The sequence below is a fragment of the Haliotis asinina genome, chromosome 5, assembly GCF_037392515.1.
Source record: "Haliotis asinina isolate JCU_RB_2024 chromosome 5, JCU_Hal_asi_v2, whole genome shotgun sequence".
Taxonomy (NCBI): domain Eukaryota; kingdom Metazoa; phylum Mollusca; class Gastropoda; order Lepetellida; family Haliotidae; genus Haliotis; species Haliotis asinina.
The window spans coordinates 13,873,497-13,890,877 of NC_090284.1; the positions used below are offsets into that span (position 1 = coordinate 13,873,497).

General features: G+C 38.0%; 1 protein-coding gene across 1 annotated transcript in view; it reads right to left on the reverse strand.

The window, feature by feature from the left end:
- The window catches only part of LOC137285011 (AP2-associated protein kinase 1-like), a 50,891-nt gene that overhangs the window by 12,342 nt on the left and 21,168 nt on the right, over nt 1-17,381 (reverse strand). The window contains exons 12-15 of the mRNA XM_067817126.1: nt 16,807-16,931; nt 15,871-15,960; nt 14,990-15,123; nt 10,486-10,578 (exon numbers count right to left, since the gene is read on the reverse strand). Coding sequence (XP_067673227.1) covers nt 10,486-10,578; nt 14,990-15,123; nt 15,871-15,960; nt 16,807-16,931 — 442 coding nt within the window. The remainder of the gene's footprint in view (nt 1-10,485; nt 10,579-14,989; nt 15,124-15,870; nt 15,961-16,806; nt 16,932-17,381) is intronic.

A 17,381-nucleotide genomic window follows, 5' to 3' on the forward strand; every position in this document is an offset into this window, starting at 1 on the left:
GTGGATCAAGACCATGACTGGATGTGGTCCATGAGGGTTTCAGAGTAAAGGGTGTAACGGTATGATACATATCATGATACAGGAGTGAGGACTGATACATGCCACAAAATGTTATCATTATACTATTTGAACAGATCTCGTGGACACAGACTCAATTGGAAGTGTTTTATAACAGAACACTAACAAGCAGGGAATCACTTGTATCATAATCTGTATCATGATACAACCATTGTAAATAGATGCATTGCATTGCTGCAAACTTTGTAGCATGATAGTGTATCATCAACCATTACACCGTTGCAGACAAATATTTCACACAGAAGCATCATCTACAAGATGATAAATAACAAATGTACTATTTTCTGTAAACTCACCTAATTCTCCTACATTTTTAAGTCTTCTAAATGAAACTAGACACAAGGTAACAAATATGAGGCCAGTTTCATAACGATTGACCAAACTGATAACATAACTGATAAAATAACACAAATAAGTTAAGGAAAGCAAACAAACGTTCAGTTGGTGACCATTTGATCTCTAAAACAGTAAACAGCTCTTCAGTATGGTATGTACACATGCAACAGTCAATAAAATCTCTCATAATATTGGTATAAAACTGAAAACATATGGTGCATTGTTTTCGTCATACACAGACTAGCACTTGTGTGACCTTGGTATACCACAGCCTCACTATCATGGAAGCAGATCACATCTAACCCTAGAACTACAGTTGGCCAGCAAAAAGAAGCACCTGCCAGAGATACTGTTATTCCATCAAATTACAGAGGGCCCCAGGTCATAGAGGTTTGCTCCTGCAGAAATGTCCTACCAAAGATTTTAATCTGCTTGTCTCTTGGCATCATATTCAAAATATTTTATTGTAATTTTACATACTGACATTAAAATCTGAATCAGGGTAGTCCATAACTGTTAACTATAAACTATAATTATAAGGATGCCTTGACATGTAAACAGAGCAAAGCAAGACATCTGCACTTAATACGAATATTATGAAATATCAGTTACTGAAAGTAGATTAAAAAGATAGAGCTCATCCCAACACAGACAAAAAGGACAAGTCTGTGAAATCTATGGGAGCTTGATAAACAAATGATGGAAATTGATGTATCTAGTACACACTATTTTAAAGTTACAATAGTTTGGATACCTAAAATACATCAACACAAACACTGTAAACGAACCACTCAAGAACTGAGCGTATTGACAGCATAATGTTAAGATTCACAATGAACACAGCTGGCCTGCAATATACTACTGAAACAAAGTTAAGGATCACCCAATTCTTTCATGTTACTATATTTAGTGTGTCATTACTAGTCCTAAGAAACAACTGAGTGGTCTTTAACTACTTTTGAGTAGTATACCTTGCATTGGGTTAAACACCCTCTTGAACACTACCCTAAGTTATAACATGGTCTGTCAGTTTGACATGAGTGAGTGAGAGGATAGTGCTTAATGCCAAATCAGCAATTTTGCAACTATTCCAAGGGACAGCTAGATATTGAAGGAAAGCCTGAAGTCTTCAGTGAAACCTATTGATATAGTGATGACAAATGTAGCTTCATAATCTAGGATTCAAACCCATGATCATAAGTTCTGGCACGATATCAGGGCTACCCACAGCCCATGTTCATCAATATCTGCACCGTCCATCTTTCTCTAGAATAAACACATAGCTCCAACTAATCAAAATATGCAACACTTTATTCATCTGTCAACTCATGTTTAATAATAACATATAATAAAAGATGCCATGTTTCCCATTCCACACAACAAGAATGAACAAGCACTACTACTCTGTGGTCTATCCTGCACCTAAACATTCTAACACAACATGACAATTGATACTAAAAGCAACGACCTTCCATGGTCATTGATGGGACAGCATAGCCTGAGAAGCAAGATACAGTGACACCTGAACAGGAAATACTCCTATGTATGACTACAGAAAGACCAGATCCCACGAACCATGTGGACTCAGAAAGGCACAGGAATACTTTATCAATACCAACTAGTGATCGATGTGAGGGTTTATGCCAGACACTAAAGTCAAACACTATAGAATCATAGGAATATCTCAAGAATACATGCCATAATGTTCCAATATTCCACTCATATTGGATGAATAATGAACATGCTTGTTATTTGGCTTTTTGCAACATTCTGCAAATAAAGCATGGTATAATTTCAGATATCACATCCCCATGAGGAACTGAACCAAACTGGTATGACAAACAAACACTTCAGTCACTAGGCCATAAGCCTGAATTGCAACCACGAGACTGGAACCATATTTGCTACACCATCTACAGCCTTGAGGTAAAATGAAGCATAGCAGTTGCCCATGAAATACTACAATGCTTGCTAGACTTCCTCTATAGGAACTGCCCTGTACAGAACATAAACTTGTACTCAATGCATCAACACATTATTGGAAATACAGTGAAAGATGTCAAAATGGGCATCTGTCCAAGTTCGCAAGTTGTCAACACTGACACAAAATCTCAGTCCCGTTTGAGGCTTGTACATTTAACATCAGCTCTACAATCTGGCATGTTGTCTCAACTGCATTATTTTCTCAGTCCCGACGAGTGCCGGTTTAGACAGCTTCCAGTGTATAGTTTCTGGAACGCCATACCCTCTAAACACAAATATGTATTTAATTAAAACACTCCACAGTAACTTCCTTAAAATCATTAGCTACTCATGGGTGATGTAAATAAATACAAATTTAGTATTTGTTAAATTTGACAGTTTGGGGCAAAAAGAACATTTATATAATTTGATTACTCTTTGCAATACACTTACTAGGTAAACATTCAATAAGATCAGAACATAATAAAACCCATGTTTTTTTTTCGTTCATATAACATATTTATGCAGCAACTTCACGAAAAACACTGTCTAAAATTATGGGGCAGTTCTCTGGTCTGTGGCACATCGTAATGATAACTAAATAAAAGCATCCTCCAAATAATGCTTTACATTTGGCTAAGGTCAATGACTAGCACATCTTGACCTTCACTGACAAATAGGTGTGCAAAGAAGCGAGAAAACTTGATGTGTATGGAAGAAAGGGGGGTAATTAGGCCAATAAGGAAGGGAATGACTAGGAAGCTAGATAACTCGATATGTAGGAAGGGAGACTACTATTGTGGAGAAGGTGGAAAGCTGCTATTCAAGGAAGAGTGCTGGAAATATCACGAAGGCGACTTGTATTTTATACCAGGAACTATCCATATAATGTTATGTCACTGACTGTCTATTCTGACGACATATCATTTCACTTTCCTGTCATTCAGGCATCAAATCTGTTCTGTACTAAGTAGTATAATATGCCTGTAGAAACTTCAGGCTGAAAAGATAGGGAGAAACATGAATTTCTCACAGGACTCAAGAAACAACATGTCTTCTAATTGTATTTCAAACAAGTACTACCTGAAACATACAGTTTAATGCTTTAAATAGAACATCAGTAGAAACGTAAGGCCTTCTCGGGCTCAAAACCACAACCACTATGCCTTTCATTCCTATCATTAAGTTGGTCATCCTGCAAAACCATGTCAATCTTTTGGCTCTTCCCTAAACTCTGGAATGTTCTTGCAGCCATTGTTTGCAGTCGGCTCAAATTTTACTTTAGAAGTCATAATTAATGAAACAGTCATGGTAAGGCTTTCCTAAAATATACACCAGTATTTACAGGTAATCTACTATCACAGGTATTGGCGATACACACAACATATTTATGTATCAAAACAAACAAGCCTGTAAACTAAGTACCAAATCCTGACAATACAATTGTTAAATAACCTTAGAAAATTACAATAGAAAACACATGGTTTACTCTAAAGTTTCATATCAAATCATTTAAGAAACTGTGTAGACATTTATACACTATCTAAGCATTCTATATACAGAAGATTACACTGGAACCATAAATACACATAAGTTCAAAAAGTCATGAACTGTTCTGAAACAACAATAATGTACATATTTATTCACCAAAACAACACAGTGTCATGGTCAACTTCGGATCATTTCATTTGAGGGCTTCTAGTTCTAAGCAATAGTGAGATATTCATAAATACAGTGATTTAAAAATATTCAAGTGTTGACTAGCTTTAGAGTTCTTGCATTCCACAGTTGACTATCATTCACAGTCAAAGTTTGAGCAGGACCGGCTAGCCACATGGCACTGCCATCACCTCATCAGTATTACATTCTCCACTTGAAAACTGTTGAAACACACTGGAGTTAGAACATTAATATTGCATCCACTGGGATACAGGATATCTTGATTTCTTGCCTTTTGTCCAGTGTGGTAATACATTTTTCCTAACCAACATATAGGTGCTATGAATTTCTAGACTTTCCTACAGATTAATCTCTACATTATGGCTTGCTTCAGATTTACAAGCTTTGTCATATTGGCCAATATTACTGCTATATGTTGCACACCTGTAAATAAGTCTGGACGAGACTAGACTGACTAGTAATTAATATGATGAGCAAAGATCAATGGCATGTGAGTATAGAGTCACATAACCCACACCACCGAGCAGGTGATCCATGTGGTAGCCTTGCCTGAAGTAATGGAAACAATAACCACACTACATATTTTACTGTGAAAAAGACAACAGAAACTTCCAATATGACTCGCTTAAATGGACGCTAATGTAATGAATTGTTTTTGATTATTTTTAACACTTTGGCATTGTCTGAAGATATAAGAAAAGAAAAAGAAAAAAAAAGTTTATTTCTTTACAGTTTTACAGTTATGTACAATGCCAATGCATCTTGTGAAGATCTCACACATAGGCAAACACAGTGGAGACTCGAACTCCAGATGCCCAGATGCAGGCATTCTTCAGGCTAGAAGAATGTTTGGGAGTTTGTAAGGTGTGTTATCTTTAATTCTTTAATCTAGAAGATGTATTGAGTTTGTCTCATGTTTATCTTAACGCTTGAAGAATGATTTGGAGTTTGTATCGTGTTTATCTTGAGGCTAGAAGAATGGTTTGGAGTTTGTATTGTGTTTATCTTAAGGCTGGAAGAATGGTTTGGAGTTTGTATGTTTATCTTAAGGCTAGAAGAATGGTTTGGAGTTTGTATCGTGTTTATCTTAAGGCTGGAAGAATGGTTTGGAGTTTGTATCGTGTTTATCTTAAGGCTAGAAGAATGGTTTGGAGTTTGTCTTGTGTTTATCTTAAGTCTAGAAGAATGGTTTGGAGTTTGTCTTGTGTTTATCTTAAGGCTAGAAGAATGGTTTGGAGTTTGTCTTGTGTTTATCTTAGGGCTAGAAGAATGGTTTGGAGTTTGTATTGTGTTTATCTTAGGGCTAGAAGAATGGTTTGGAGTTTGTCTCGTGTTTATCTTAAGGCTAGAAGAATGGTTTGGAGTTTGTATTGTGTTTATCTTAGGGCTAGAAGAATGGTTTGGCGTTTGTATCGTGTTTATCTTAAGGCTTGAAGAATGGTTTGGAGTTTGTATCGTGTTTATCTTAAGGCTAGAAGAATGGTTTGGAGTTTGTATCGTGTTTTTCTTAAGGCTAGAAGAATGGTTTGGAGTTTGTATCGTGTTTTTCTTAAGGCTAGAAGAATGGTTTGGAGTTTGTCTTGTGTTTATCTTAAGGCTAGAAGAATGGTTTGGAGTTTGTCTTGTGTTTATCTTAAGGCTAGAAGAATGGTTTGGAGTTTGTCTTGTGTTTATCTTAAGGCTGGAAGAATGGTTTGGAGTTTGTCTTGTGTTTATCTTAAGGCTGGAAGAATGGTTTGGAGTTTGTCTTGTGTTTATCTTAAGGCTTGAAGAATGGTTTGGAGTTTGTATCGTGTTTATCTTAGGGCTAGAAGAATGGTTTGGAGTTTGTATCGTGTTTATCTTAAGCCTGGAAGAATGGTTTGGAGTTTGTATCGTGTTTATCTTAAGGCTAGAAGAATGGTTTGGAGTTTGTCTTGTGTTTATCTTAAGGCTAGAAGAATGGTTTGGAGTTTGTCTTGTGTTTATCTTAAGGCTAGAAGAATGGTTTGGAGTTTGTCTTGTGTTTATCTTAAGGCTAGAAGAATGGTTAGGAGTTTGTCTTGTGTTTATCTTAAGGCTAGAAGAATGGTTTGGAGTTGTTTTCAGGTGATTATGATCAGTATGCAAAACCATCCAGTTAACTGTCCATACCTTAAAGGTTTTGTAGGAACACACATCTGTGGATATCACCTTGACATGTCTACAAGTGCTGTGGGGAATAGTGAAACTCCTTTCATAATGATTGTTATAGTTCTCAAAATCAATAAGTCAGGTGCTATGCATGTATGCTTATATACCAGCAAGTACATACATAACACTGAATTAATGCAACAAAATTAAGTCTCAAAGTCAACTGGATGATGGTTCTGAGTAAATTCTTGTCAGTGTGTTACCATCATATAATTGTTTATCATAAGAGGTAGAGCCACTTCACACGTACAACCCCATTTAACCTAGTCTGTGACGTATATCATACATATATTTTCGATTATCAAAAATACAAAGAGAAAAACTGTCAAGCACAACCACTTTGTGTAACAAAAGTGACAGCATAACCATCTACCCTGACAAGTTAATAACTCTACTCCTGAACTAACAATGTTCCTACATTCAGTCTAAGTAAAAAGCTTTATTTGAAACAAAAAACAAACAAACCCCCCAAAAACAACCCCAAAATCAGAAAACAAAAATAGATTAACATAATTAGAACAGCACAAGATTAATTACTGATAAGTCTGATAAATGTGTTTGACATCAAGGGTGATTTGGGTAATTGAGGGTGGCTCCAATTGCATCGTGGGACCCCAACAATTGGCTTACAAGGACTGACTTTCAGGCATAATTTCAAAATAACATTAAATACTAAACCTCAGATAGGAAAAGAGGTTTCACAAGTAATATTTAGCATGTTTAAGGGCTTCACTTATTGTCACTGAACAGTAGCTTAAAGTCATTCCTTCTGGTGCCATGACAGTGTGACAAGGAGATCAGAACACACACGGTTGCCTCCCCTTAATAAAACATTCGGCACATCATGTTGTACAAAATCTTATATTTCAAGGCAAAGATACCAACCTGTCAAAATGCCTAAAAATGACTGTCATGTTCACTACTTGAAAAGAAGTAACAGAACACTAATGCTTACACACTAATGAGAGGACCCTGTCATGGTATGAAAAAATGGGTTGTCCTTTACTTTCTTGGCGCCAATCAACAAAGTAACAAACATTACGACCTGTTGTAATTCTACAGCTTATCATAGACTTATGAAGGTCGAAGAGTTAAGAACGCTTTGTGGATATGGACCCTGGTAAACCTCAATCACCATTTTGCTCAGCTAAGTTCTCTTCAAAATTGCACAAATTGATAATCAAAGAATTACTTTTTATATCTATTTCCTTGGCCCTTGGTCGTGAACCATTTCTTAATACTACACATGTATAATACCTTATGAATTAACAACTGGCATGTCATTTACCTCAGCACAAATAGGATCACTGATAGTGTCTCTCAGCTTTGTACAGTTTTGAGCAGGAGGCCACGAGAGCGGAAATTTGGCACTTTCATAATCAGCTTCCAACATTCACTGACAATTCATATAAATTTGATATGTGATATGCTGTATAGGCGCATAGCAGAATTGATATGTGGTGATTACATTCAAATAAATAAAACATGTTGTCCTCAACAAACTTAAAAAGGAAAAAAATATGAAAGATGGGATTTCAACATGTCAAATTCCCTGTAACATTTCAATGCACAATCAACACTGTCTAGCCACAGTCTAACAGCTCCATGACAAATGGCTGCAACAGCTGACTATCAAGCCTCTTCGAACAAGGTCCATCCTGACATACATCGTCCCGGATAGAAGAACGCTGATGGCACATCTCCATGGCAGCCTGCAAGACCCAGACCAGACATTAGTCATCGGCATCCTTGGAACACGTAGAGGGACAGACAGAATAGGCGGTGTCACTTTCTACCTCCGTATGTGGAGAAGGAACTGTGAGAGGTGGTTCGGTTGCCATGGCGTTCAGCGGTGGAGGCAGTCATATTCCCATGCTTGTTGTATCTCACTGCAATAACAACAGCAAGGCATCCGGCTGTAGTAGCATGCAATCATGCACTGAAAGTCACAGGGAATTGCCAGACATTGCTTTAGGTTGGTCTGGTGGAACATTCTTTGTATCTAATGCACAATTAGTGATGTAGAGTGGAGAGATAGGTCCAGACTAGAACTGATAGAGGTTTCTAAATCCACATTCAAATCTGCTATGCATGGAAACTCATGAAGTCATCTCAAAGGTTAGAGTTATGATTTAGTAAACAAACAAACAAACAGTTAGTAAACCATGCCCAAACATGACTACTGAAAACAGTTACAGAGCAACAAATCCTTTCATGATCGGAAAATAGCTCACTGTATTGATAATGGTTGGCAGATGCACACAGGGAATGGGTTGTTTCGGTTGGGTTGAGTTGAATCAGTAAAATCACATGCAGTTTTGCCTTGCCATAATATTCAAAACTTTGTCTTTTCCTTTTAAAGAAATGTCAGCATGTCAGATGTGTTTAACTTACAAAAATCAAACTCACCAGGTTATCTTGACTGTTTCCCTAATGACTTATACACTTATTGTTATGTGCTAATCATCCATCATTCAGTGATTTGAAAGGGTGGAACACAGATTACCTGGGTCTACTTATATCAGAGGCAGACTCTCTCTAGTTTTATGAAAGAATCAATGCTCTTCAACTTGTTTCGTGAAGTACCCATACATGGAAGCTTAACTAGTCAGTCCACCTTACTGCTATTTAAAGGTACGATCTAACAAAGACCTTTGTTTAATATATTTCCTGCATTAACACCAAGAATTGTGGCATTAGATAATGAGCCAAAACATTTATTTGCAAAATTTTGAAATTACGCTTACCCTTAGGATATCTAAGAGAGACTCACTTGAAAAGTGTGTCAGTGCAAATTTCTCTACCCCTGCCACTGGGAAGCGTGAGGTTTCAGATCAAATGCAAGGCATCAAATCAAGTGTGAGGTATCAAATCGAGTGTGAGGTATAAAGTCAAGTGAGTCAAGTTTGAAATCAAGCGTGAGGTATCAAATCAAATGTCAGTTATCAAATTAAATGTCTGGTGTTAAATCAAGTATCAGGTATTAAATCAAGAGTTGGGAATCGAGTCTGATTTTATTATCACACATCTATAGCTACTTTATCCAAAGTAATTTGTTTGGGTTGAGTTGAATCAGCAAATTCACATGCAGAGTTTTGTTGTGACATAATATAAGCACTTATCATCAGTTGTTAAAAGTATGTTTAACAAAAATCAATTGCCTACTGTTTCTGCATTTTCCAGATAATGTTGAAGAACCTGTCCATAATAAAGTAGAAGAAACTTACCCACAAATATATATACTAGTTCGTCTGCTTATTGATGAGTGATGTATTAAAGAGCCGTCTACATATTAACATGGTCAAGGGAATGGTTCAATAGTTTCATTAAATTTTTAACCACTGCTTGGAAGACTTAGAAATGATCTAGTCATAAGTACAGAAAATCAACAATTTTCAACACTAGACTGACTGAGTGAGTTTGGTTTTATGCTGCTTTTAGAAATATTCCAGCAACAATGTGGCAGGTGACACTAGAAATGGGCTTCACAAGCTGTACCAGTGTGGGGATTTGAATCTGGGTCTTTCAAAAACAAGACAACACTTTAACCACTAGGCTACCACACCGCCCCTTCATCACTAGAACATCACACATGAAGCAATAACCACACCTAAAGAAAATCAGAGAGTATTCCTAAATATGTTTAATTACGACTGTTGGAATTACACTGTTCTCGCAAGTGTAACATTATTCATCTTCCTAACTAGTTTATGCCATTTCACTAAGAAGTGATTATAAGCATTTGCAGTCTAGAAAATATGACTCTCTTGTTTAATTGACATTGAGACCACACATTCAACTTTGGAACCATTATTGTACTACAAAATACAACCTCATATTAACCTCAAACACTATGAACATTACATGTTATGAACATATTTTATCACTGATTTCATATAAATGACAGAATAACAGAAGATTTTGGGTATAAAGAAAAGAAAACCCAAACCAAACCAAACCAAAACAAAAAAACCAAAACAAAACCAGCATGAAAAACATATTTATTATTGCAACCTTCCACTGGAATAATGCATGAGGAAATTTGAACCCTGCAATATCCTGAGGAGGTCATTGAAACAAGAGCAGTCTGTGTTTGTTCTAGTCATGTTTGGTCTGAGTGTGCATGGTTCTGTGCAGCTTGCAGCAATTAAGGAGACATGAAAGTTAGAAGAAGATTGGCAAGGAGGCCAGAAGCAGAGGCATCATGCTGTTGTCATCTCGGTAATCTAGCAGTAGGACACATGACTGTACACTTACCCCCTGGTTTCCTGAAAGGTGCATTTGAGAAGGGATCTGAAGAGTCGGACCCGGACATTACTAAATCTTCTCTACTCTTTACATTGGATATACCTGTAGAAGGAAAGAGATGAGATAAGTGTAAGCATAAAGTGGACATGAAAACATGGTAAAATAATGAAGTACACTAAAGAGTGAGTGAGGTTAGTTGTACACCACACTCAGCATAGTCTAGCAATGCGGTGGCAGTCTGTAATGTGGTGTGCCCGAGTATGGAACAGACAATCCAGTGATCAACAGTACGTGCATCTATTTATGCAAATGGGAACCGAGGACATGTGTCAACCAAGTCAGCGAGTCTGACCACCCGATCCTGTTAATCGCCTCTTATGACTAGTGAATGAAGGTGTCATTACTTGGAAGTTTCACAGGATTCAGGTCTTTAAAGATCTGGTGAAACCCACAAACATAAGTATATTGCTGACAAACCTACATTCATAATTTCAACCCTAGATCATGGCATACTCAAAGGGTGTAACTCTGCATAACAACTGCAGCCTCTTATGATATCAGTATTTGACAATAAGTGAGAAAGTCATGGGATCCAAATTGTAATCCCTGAACTGTTACACCAGGGCTTCCTTTGATTCAAACACCATATCAAAAGGACATTAGGATCACCCTTAATATCGAGCACTGAATAATTTCCTGGTAAAAGACCTCCATCTGTATATTGGTTTGTGTTTCACGCTGTACTCAGCAATATTACAAATAAATGGCAACGGTCTGTAAAAAATCATGTCTGGCCCTGGCAATCCAGTGATCAACAGCATGAACACTGATCTACACAAACGGGGGACTTGTCAACTAAGTGAAAGAGCATGACCATCCTATCCCTTTAGTTGCCTTTAACAGCAAGCATGGGTTCCTGATGACTACTTCTCACCTGAATCTTCACTGAAGCATCTCAGCCTTTGGATGCAACCGATGACAAGTGATTTTTGTTTTGGCCCAGAGCTCCAGACAAGGCACATATGTGCGTATTTTACTCAATAAAAATCACATTTACGTAATTAATTACAAATCTGGGAGTAAAAAAACGCACAAAAATCACTTGAAACCCAATAGATTTATAATACCTTGCATACGTTATTCAATTAACTAAATTGTGTATGATTTGTCGTGGTGCCCAAGCTCGCTCTCTCTATATATAGATACTGATTATTTCAACCATAAATTGTATATTTATGTACTTATCCTATCTCACGTTATGCAGCTTTCTTCTTTCTCTTCAACCATGTGTGGAAACATGCCATGAGCTAAGTTGAATCAAATCTTACTGATCTCTGATCACCACTTTTTACACAGCACAAAAACTCTAAGGAGAGGGAGCTCCTGAATTAATGTGGTTTTAAGCCGCAACTTTGGATAAACAAAAGGATGCAGTTTGGCAAGTAAACCCTGCTGCTCCACCAATTATTAGGTCACAGCACTGATCACAGACACTTGTTTGAGGGCGGTGAACAAGGGAACAGCCCGGTAGTTCAACTAGTTTAACGTTCAGTATCTACCCTACCAAACTTCTCCCTAACTTACCAAAGGTGAGAAAGGACACAGGAGCAGAATACTTTGAAAACCATATAGATAATCAAAATCAACACTTCATGTCATAATTACTCAAAGAGTAGTGGTCAGTAAGCGGGGAGTTGATCATCTCTGCATGTAACACAAAGACTCATTACTCAGTCTGTCACACCACAACATAACAGTGTTAGCACACCTTAGTACTCTAGGTGAGAATGACACAGTGCAAACCAACACACAGAAGGATTGCTTTATGTATGAAGACAGGTTGTTGACACTTGCTGCGCCAGGGCCCAAACTGATGGAGATCTTCAACAGAGAGACCCCAAAGATAACGTGATGCAAAAAACCATATCCAACTTCCAAAGCATCCCTCTATGATGGACTGGTGGGAACAATGCCTGTGCAGCGCCAATGTAGAGGCATGTCTCATGTGTCTCATAAGGCTTCGCCATCAATGACAGAGGGAGGTTCGCAAACCCATATGCATGCAGGATCGTAGATCTCAGCCAAAATGCCAGGGTAGTACAGGAGACTTCTGAAGTAGAGGCAGCAGACAACTGGATGAAAAGTCTCTTCCGTAACCTGCGGCAGTCCTTCAAAGCAGCTAAGTAAATCCATAACGCAAGCATCGCGCACAATGACAAATCTTCTGTGTTGTCTGGACCCAAAATCGAAGACAGCGGTGGAATTGTTAAGGTATGGTCAAGATGACGTGGTAATTGGTTCTTGGCAAGAAAAGCAAGTGGTGCTCAAATTGCAAGCGTCGCATGGGGAACCAGAGGTGGTGTGACATTGTGCCCTTAATCAATCACAAACAAAGCTTCAGAGGAAAGCTCCATAATGGTAGAAAAAGGCTGTCCTTGCATCAAGGGGTCCATGTGAAGAGGATGAGAAAGTGTCGAACCGAAATCCTTCATCTCTCCTTGCAGAAGTGCTGCACTGGACTCAGACATCACACGAGAGGTAAAAGTGGATTCATAAACCAACAAAGAAAGCGTCGAACTCGATTCTTGGTAAGTTATACAGGGCATCACACCAAGCGGCACACATGACCCGACTACAGACTGACTGTGGGGAAGCTGTGATCCAGCCACCATTGAAGTGGAAAGAGATGGGACATCAGATGACAAAACTACCACTCAAAGTGGAGACAAATCTTCCTCCAGGACTTGACCAGAGGCAACAGGCGTAAACAAATGCCGAAGATTCTCGCTAAGGTAGTATTCGGAGGCTTTCTCCAAAAATTCTTCATTAGGAGACCTAGACGAAGATCGACGTGCCGCCAGCTGCCACTGACGCTCCGTCCTACGTCGTTTTGAGCCCTCATCCAAACTCGAACAATATCTGCCTGATAAACGCCGAAACTAGCAACTCAAAGATATTGCGAAAAGGCGTTGTCATCCATGTTCATACAAAAAGTACACTGACACCATCCCAAACTATCCACACACATGCGGGTCAGCCACAGAAAAGTTGCTGTTACTATTGATCTACCCCTCTTATTGAAAGAATAATCAAACTACAAAACTACCACTCGAGGTGGAGACGAACCTTCCTCAAGGACAGGACCAGAGGCACAAGGCCTAAACAAATGCCAAAGATTCTTGCTAAGGTAGTATTCGGAGGCTTTCTCCAAAATATTCTTCATTAGGGGACCTAGCCAAAGATCCACAGAAAAGTTGCTGTTACTATTGCTGCATTGTTTCCATTTCTTTGAAGTATTTTGATTAGATCTACCCCTCTTCTTGAAAGAATAGTCAAACTTATTGGTAAAAAACACATCCACACACCGTAGTGAGAGGAAAGAGAATGACAAGCACAGATCAACACGAGCACAGAGATGATTGACAGGTGCCGATGTCAAGGTGGGGGCAGGGTCAGATGGTCTGAGATGGTCAGTAAGATTAGATTCAACTCAGCTCACAGCACGTTTCCACACATGGTTAAAGAGTGAGAAAACAGCTGCATAACGTGAGATGTGATAATTTTCAAAGTTACTATTATATTACTTACAAGGGCGAAACATATTGGGGTTCATATACTTCATATAATGCCCAAAATACATCATTTTGTCATGGTAACGTGACGTCATGAACAATGCCATGACATCACCATTCTTTTGTGCTGCGATGTGGTAACAGTGGGTAGCCAGCCCATGTTTGAAAGTAGATTTGGATTTATTTTCCTCAATTTAATGGCTTTGGTAATAAACAGAATACTACCTTCATGCCCATAACATACTATGTTTACAACACTTGTGCCTAAATACCATCATTTAGGCATTTGTGTCATAAACATAGTTTGACATGGACACTCATATAATATCCTCTACATAGCCACCGTCCCTGGTTTACTCTAATAGTCACATGGCTTCCATGTTGAGTATTTAGAAATGCCTGCCAAATGTTTGGCAATAAAACAATCCCTATAAAACTTTTAGTCTATTGAGATGCATTTATATATTAAGAAGAGCTGAGTACCCAATAAGGGTAAGAAACTGTGTGTAAAAGTACACAATTATTTTAACCAGTGGGAGTATACAAAATACTAGTTCTCTAAAAATGCAATTACTCATACATTAACAGACATGGGAGTAAATACCAAATCGCTTGAAAAGTTATCTGGAGCTCTAATTTAGTCACAGAATATGAATTTTTACCAAAACTACTCCCTGTAAAAGTTTGATTTGAATATTTTTCAGTCTGTTCTTTCACACAGAACTCATTTCCAAATTTATAAATAGAATTAAATCTGCATGAATCCTGCAATTGTACCAGGTGGCTAAATCTTTGAGAAAATGGTCATAAGAAATCTGACAGAAACAAGTCTATGTTGTGAGCCTGTGTTGTGGGTATGTGTGAGTGAGCAAATGAGAGGTTCCCTGTTTCCTTCTCAATCTGTTCAACTTAGATAATTGGATGAAAGTAGGGCTACTTACTTGTATTTGATCCTCGCCTTATTCTATCAAACTCTGCTCCAAACATCATGTCATCAGAGTTGGCTCCAAAGTTATCATCACCGAATGGATTCCAATCTGATAAATCTACAGATAATGCCCTGATGTGTTCTGACCTGTCAAAGGAAAACAAAAACATTAACTGCAAATCTCATAAAAGAAAAAATTACATTGCCTTGTAACAGCACTTGGGCATTCATCTGGCAACATTTTTTCAAACTTTCACAGATTTTAAAATTTGCAAACTATATATGGCTCATTTTTATGACTCGTAACAAGGTCGTGCTCATTGATGGTACTTCCAAGCTCTCTAATGTAGTCTTTGTAAAGCAGGAGAGTAAGCAAGGCAGTACTCGTAGGGAACATTATGCTGAACTATACCTAACACATACTAAAATATTAATGTCTAAACTGCTTCCATTTCTTTTTTAAACATAAATGTCTACAGCTCTATACTCTGGAGAAAAGGAACATTTTTCTCTTGAATCCCACATGAGGTCCAGTGTGTGAATAATTAAAAAATTATATCTAAAGCACCTGAAATATTCCTGCCCATAAGAATTTGTAGTGCACATCCTTGTTGATAAAGTAAACAAGATATCCCATTTCTGTAGATAAATACAACCATAACTAAACAAAATAGTAAACACAGATCAGTAATTGCAACAGACTTGTAACAGGCATTTCATTATGTTCCAGTGGCTGTTGTTACTGTAACACTATGTAGGAAAAAACATTCTGATTGGTGGCTCTCCATTTAACCAATGACAAGTGGTAATCACATTGCCACCTGGTCAGCCATATTTGGAAACTATTTCACACACTGCTGGTGTGAAGACATTGCTGTTGGTGAGACAACTTACAATGGAGGAGAGTGGACTGGTGTTGTGCTGGCTGACTTAGACTTGTTCTCCAGAGGAGCAGACAGAAGGTTGCTGGTTGCATTGTAGGCCCTGAACAAACAGAACATCTTCATGATAATGGTGTTGTGATACACTTGTAACCCTTAAAGACTCGGTTCACTCTAGACGTGAACTGTTGTATATGGCTTACTTGAGTGAGTAACTGGTGGGCATTAACTACTTGTCAAAAGTCCATGCTTTCTTCCAAAAATATGTGTGTTATTTTCATGACCCTCTGGTATCACTCATTTCTTTGGTAACCATCTCCAGGAGTCTTGTCATTTTTTGTGACCCTCTCAATTTGTGGTGACTCTATCTTGGAGACATTTTTGGGGTGACCCTTTCTTGGAGTCACCTAATTTATGGTAACCTCCCCTGATTTCCAAATTCCTCTGCCCAAAACACATCTATATTAAATTGTCGGTCCCTTAGTGAAATTAAAGAATGATAAATCAAACACAATTGGACAAATTACATAATACACTGACACTCAGAAAAAGCATCAAGAAAATATTCTGATTGCTTTCTAACGAAATTCATTTTTTTCACCAGAAAGTGGAAGGAACCAGCTTAACTTTAACTAACAAGTGTAGTAAGTTTCCTCAAGATATACTGAGAGTACTGAACAGCAAATGACCCCTGAACACCATTTTAAAGAGGAAACAAACTGTGGTCAATCTAGGGCCATAAAATTTACAACCCTGAATATTTCCTATGAATTCATGTAAATAAATGTCAAACATAAATTCTTGCAGCAATTTTAACTAGACTACTTCTATATTTCCTAGACAAAGGCTTCAACATGGGGGCTTCAGTAGTCTGCTGCCAGGCAATATGGTAAAGGCACATGGGAAGACACTTAGCTAAGATGGTTTGACATGATGTACAATCACTCACCTGAATGCACTCCCCTTGCCCCCCATGGTGAGGAATGACGTATCACTGACATTCCGCCGATGAGCTTTCACGTGCCGCTGAGGCGATGCTGGTGGAGTCAGGGCAATAAGAGGCTGGTTATCTTTCTGCAAATAGACACAGGCTTTATGACATTACCGAACACAATTCAGAGGACTTTTTCAGTACTATCTTTAATTGTAAATCATTGTGAAACTTTTTCAGATGTGAACAAATTACTTATTGGGACCTCTAGGAATGAGAGCAGGTCATACTGCACCGCAGCCTGTAATATCAGTTCAGGAGTATTCATGGCCTGTAAATAACAAGTCTGGACCAGGCTAATCAGCAAAGCAATAACCCACACAACAATGGCATGTCACTACATCAGGGACAACTTTTAACCTAACACAAGAGCGTGAACAGTTTCTCAGGTTTAAGTCACAATGAGTATTGATAGTACTCTGTGGGTACTCAAATTAATATGATCTCTTGGGTCCAACCTACTAGGGATTGTTAACCCTATGAAAATTTTTTAATGATAATGAAATTGATTTGGATCTCATTACTTACCACCA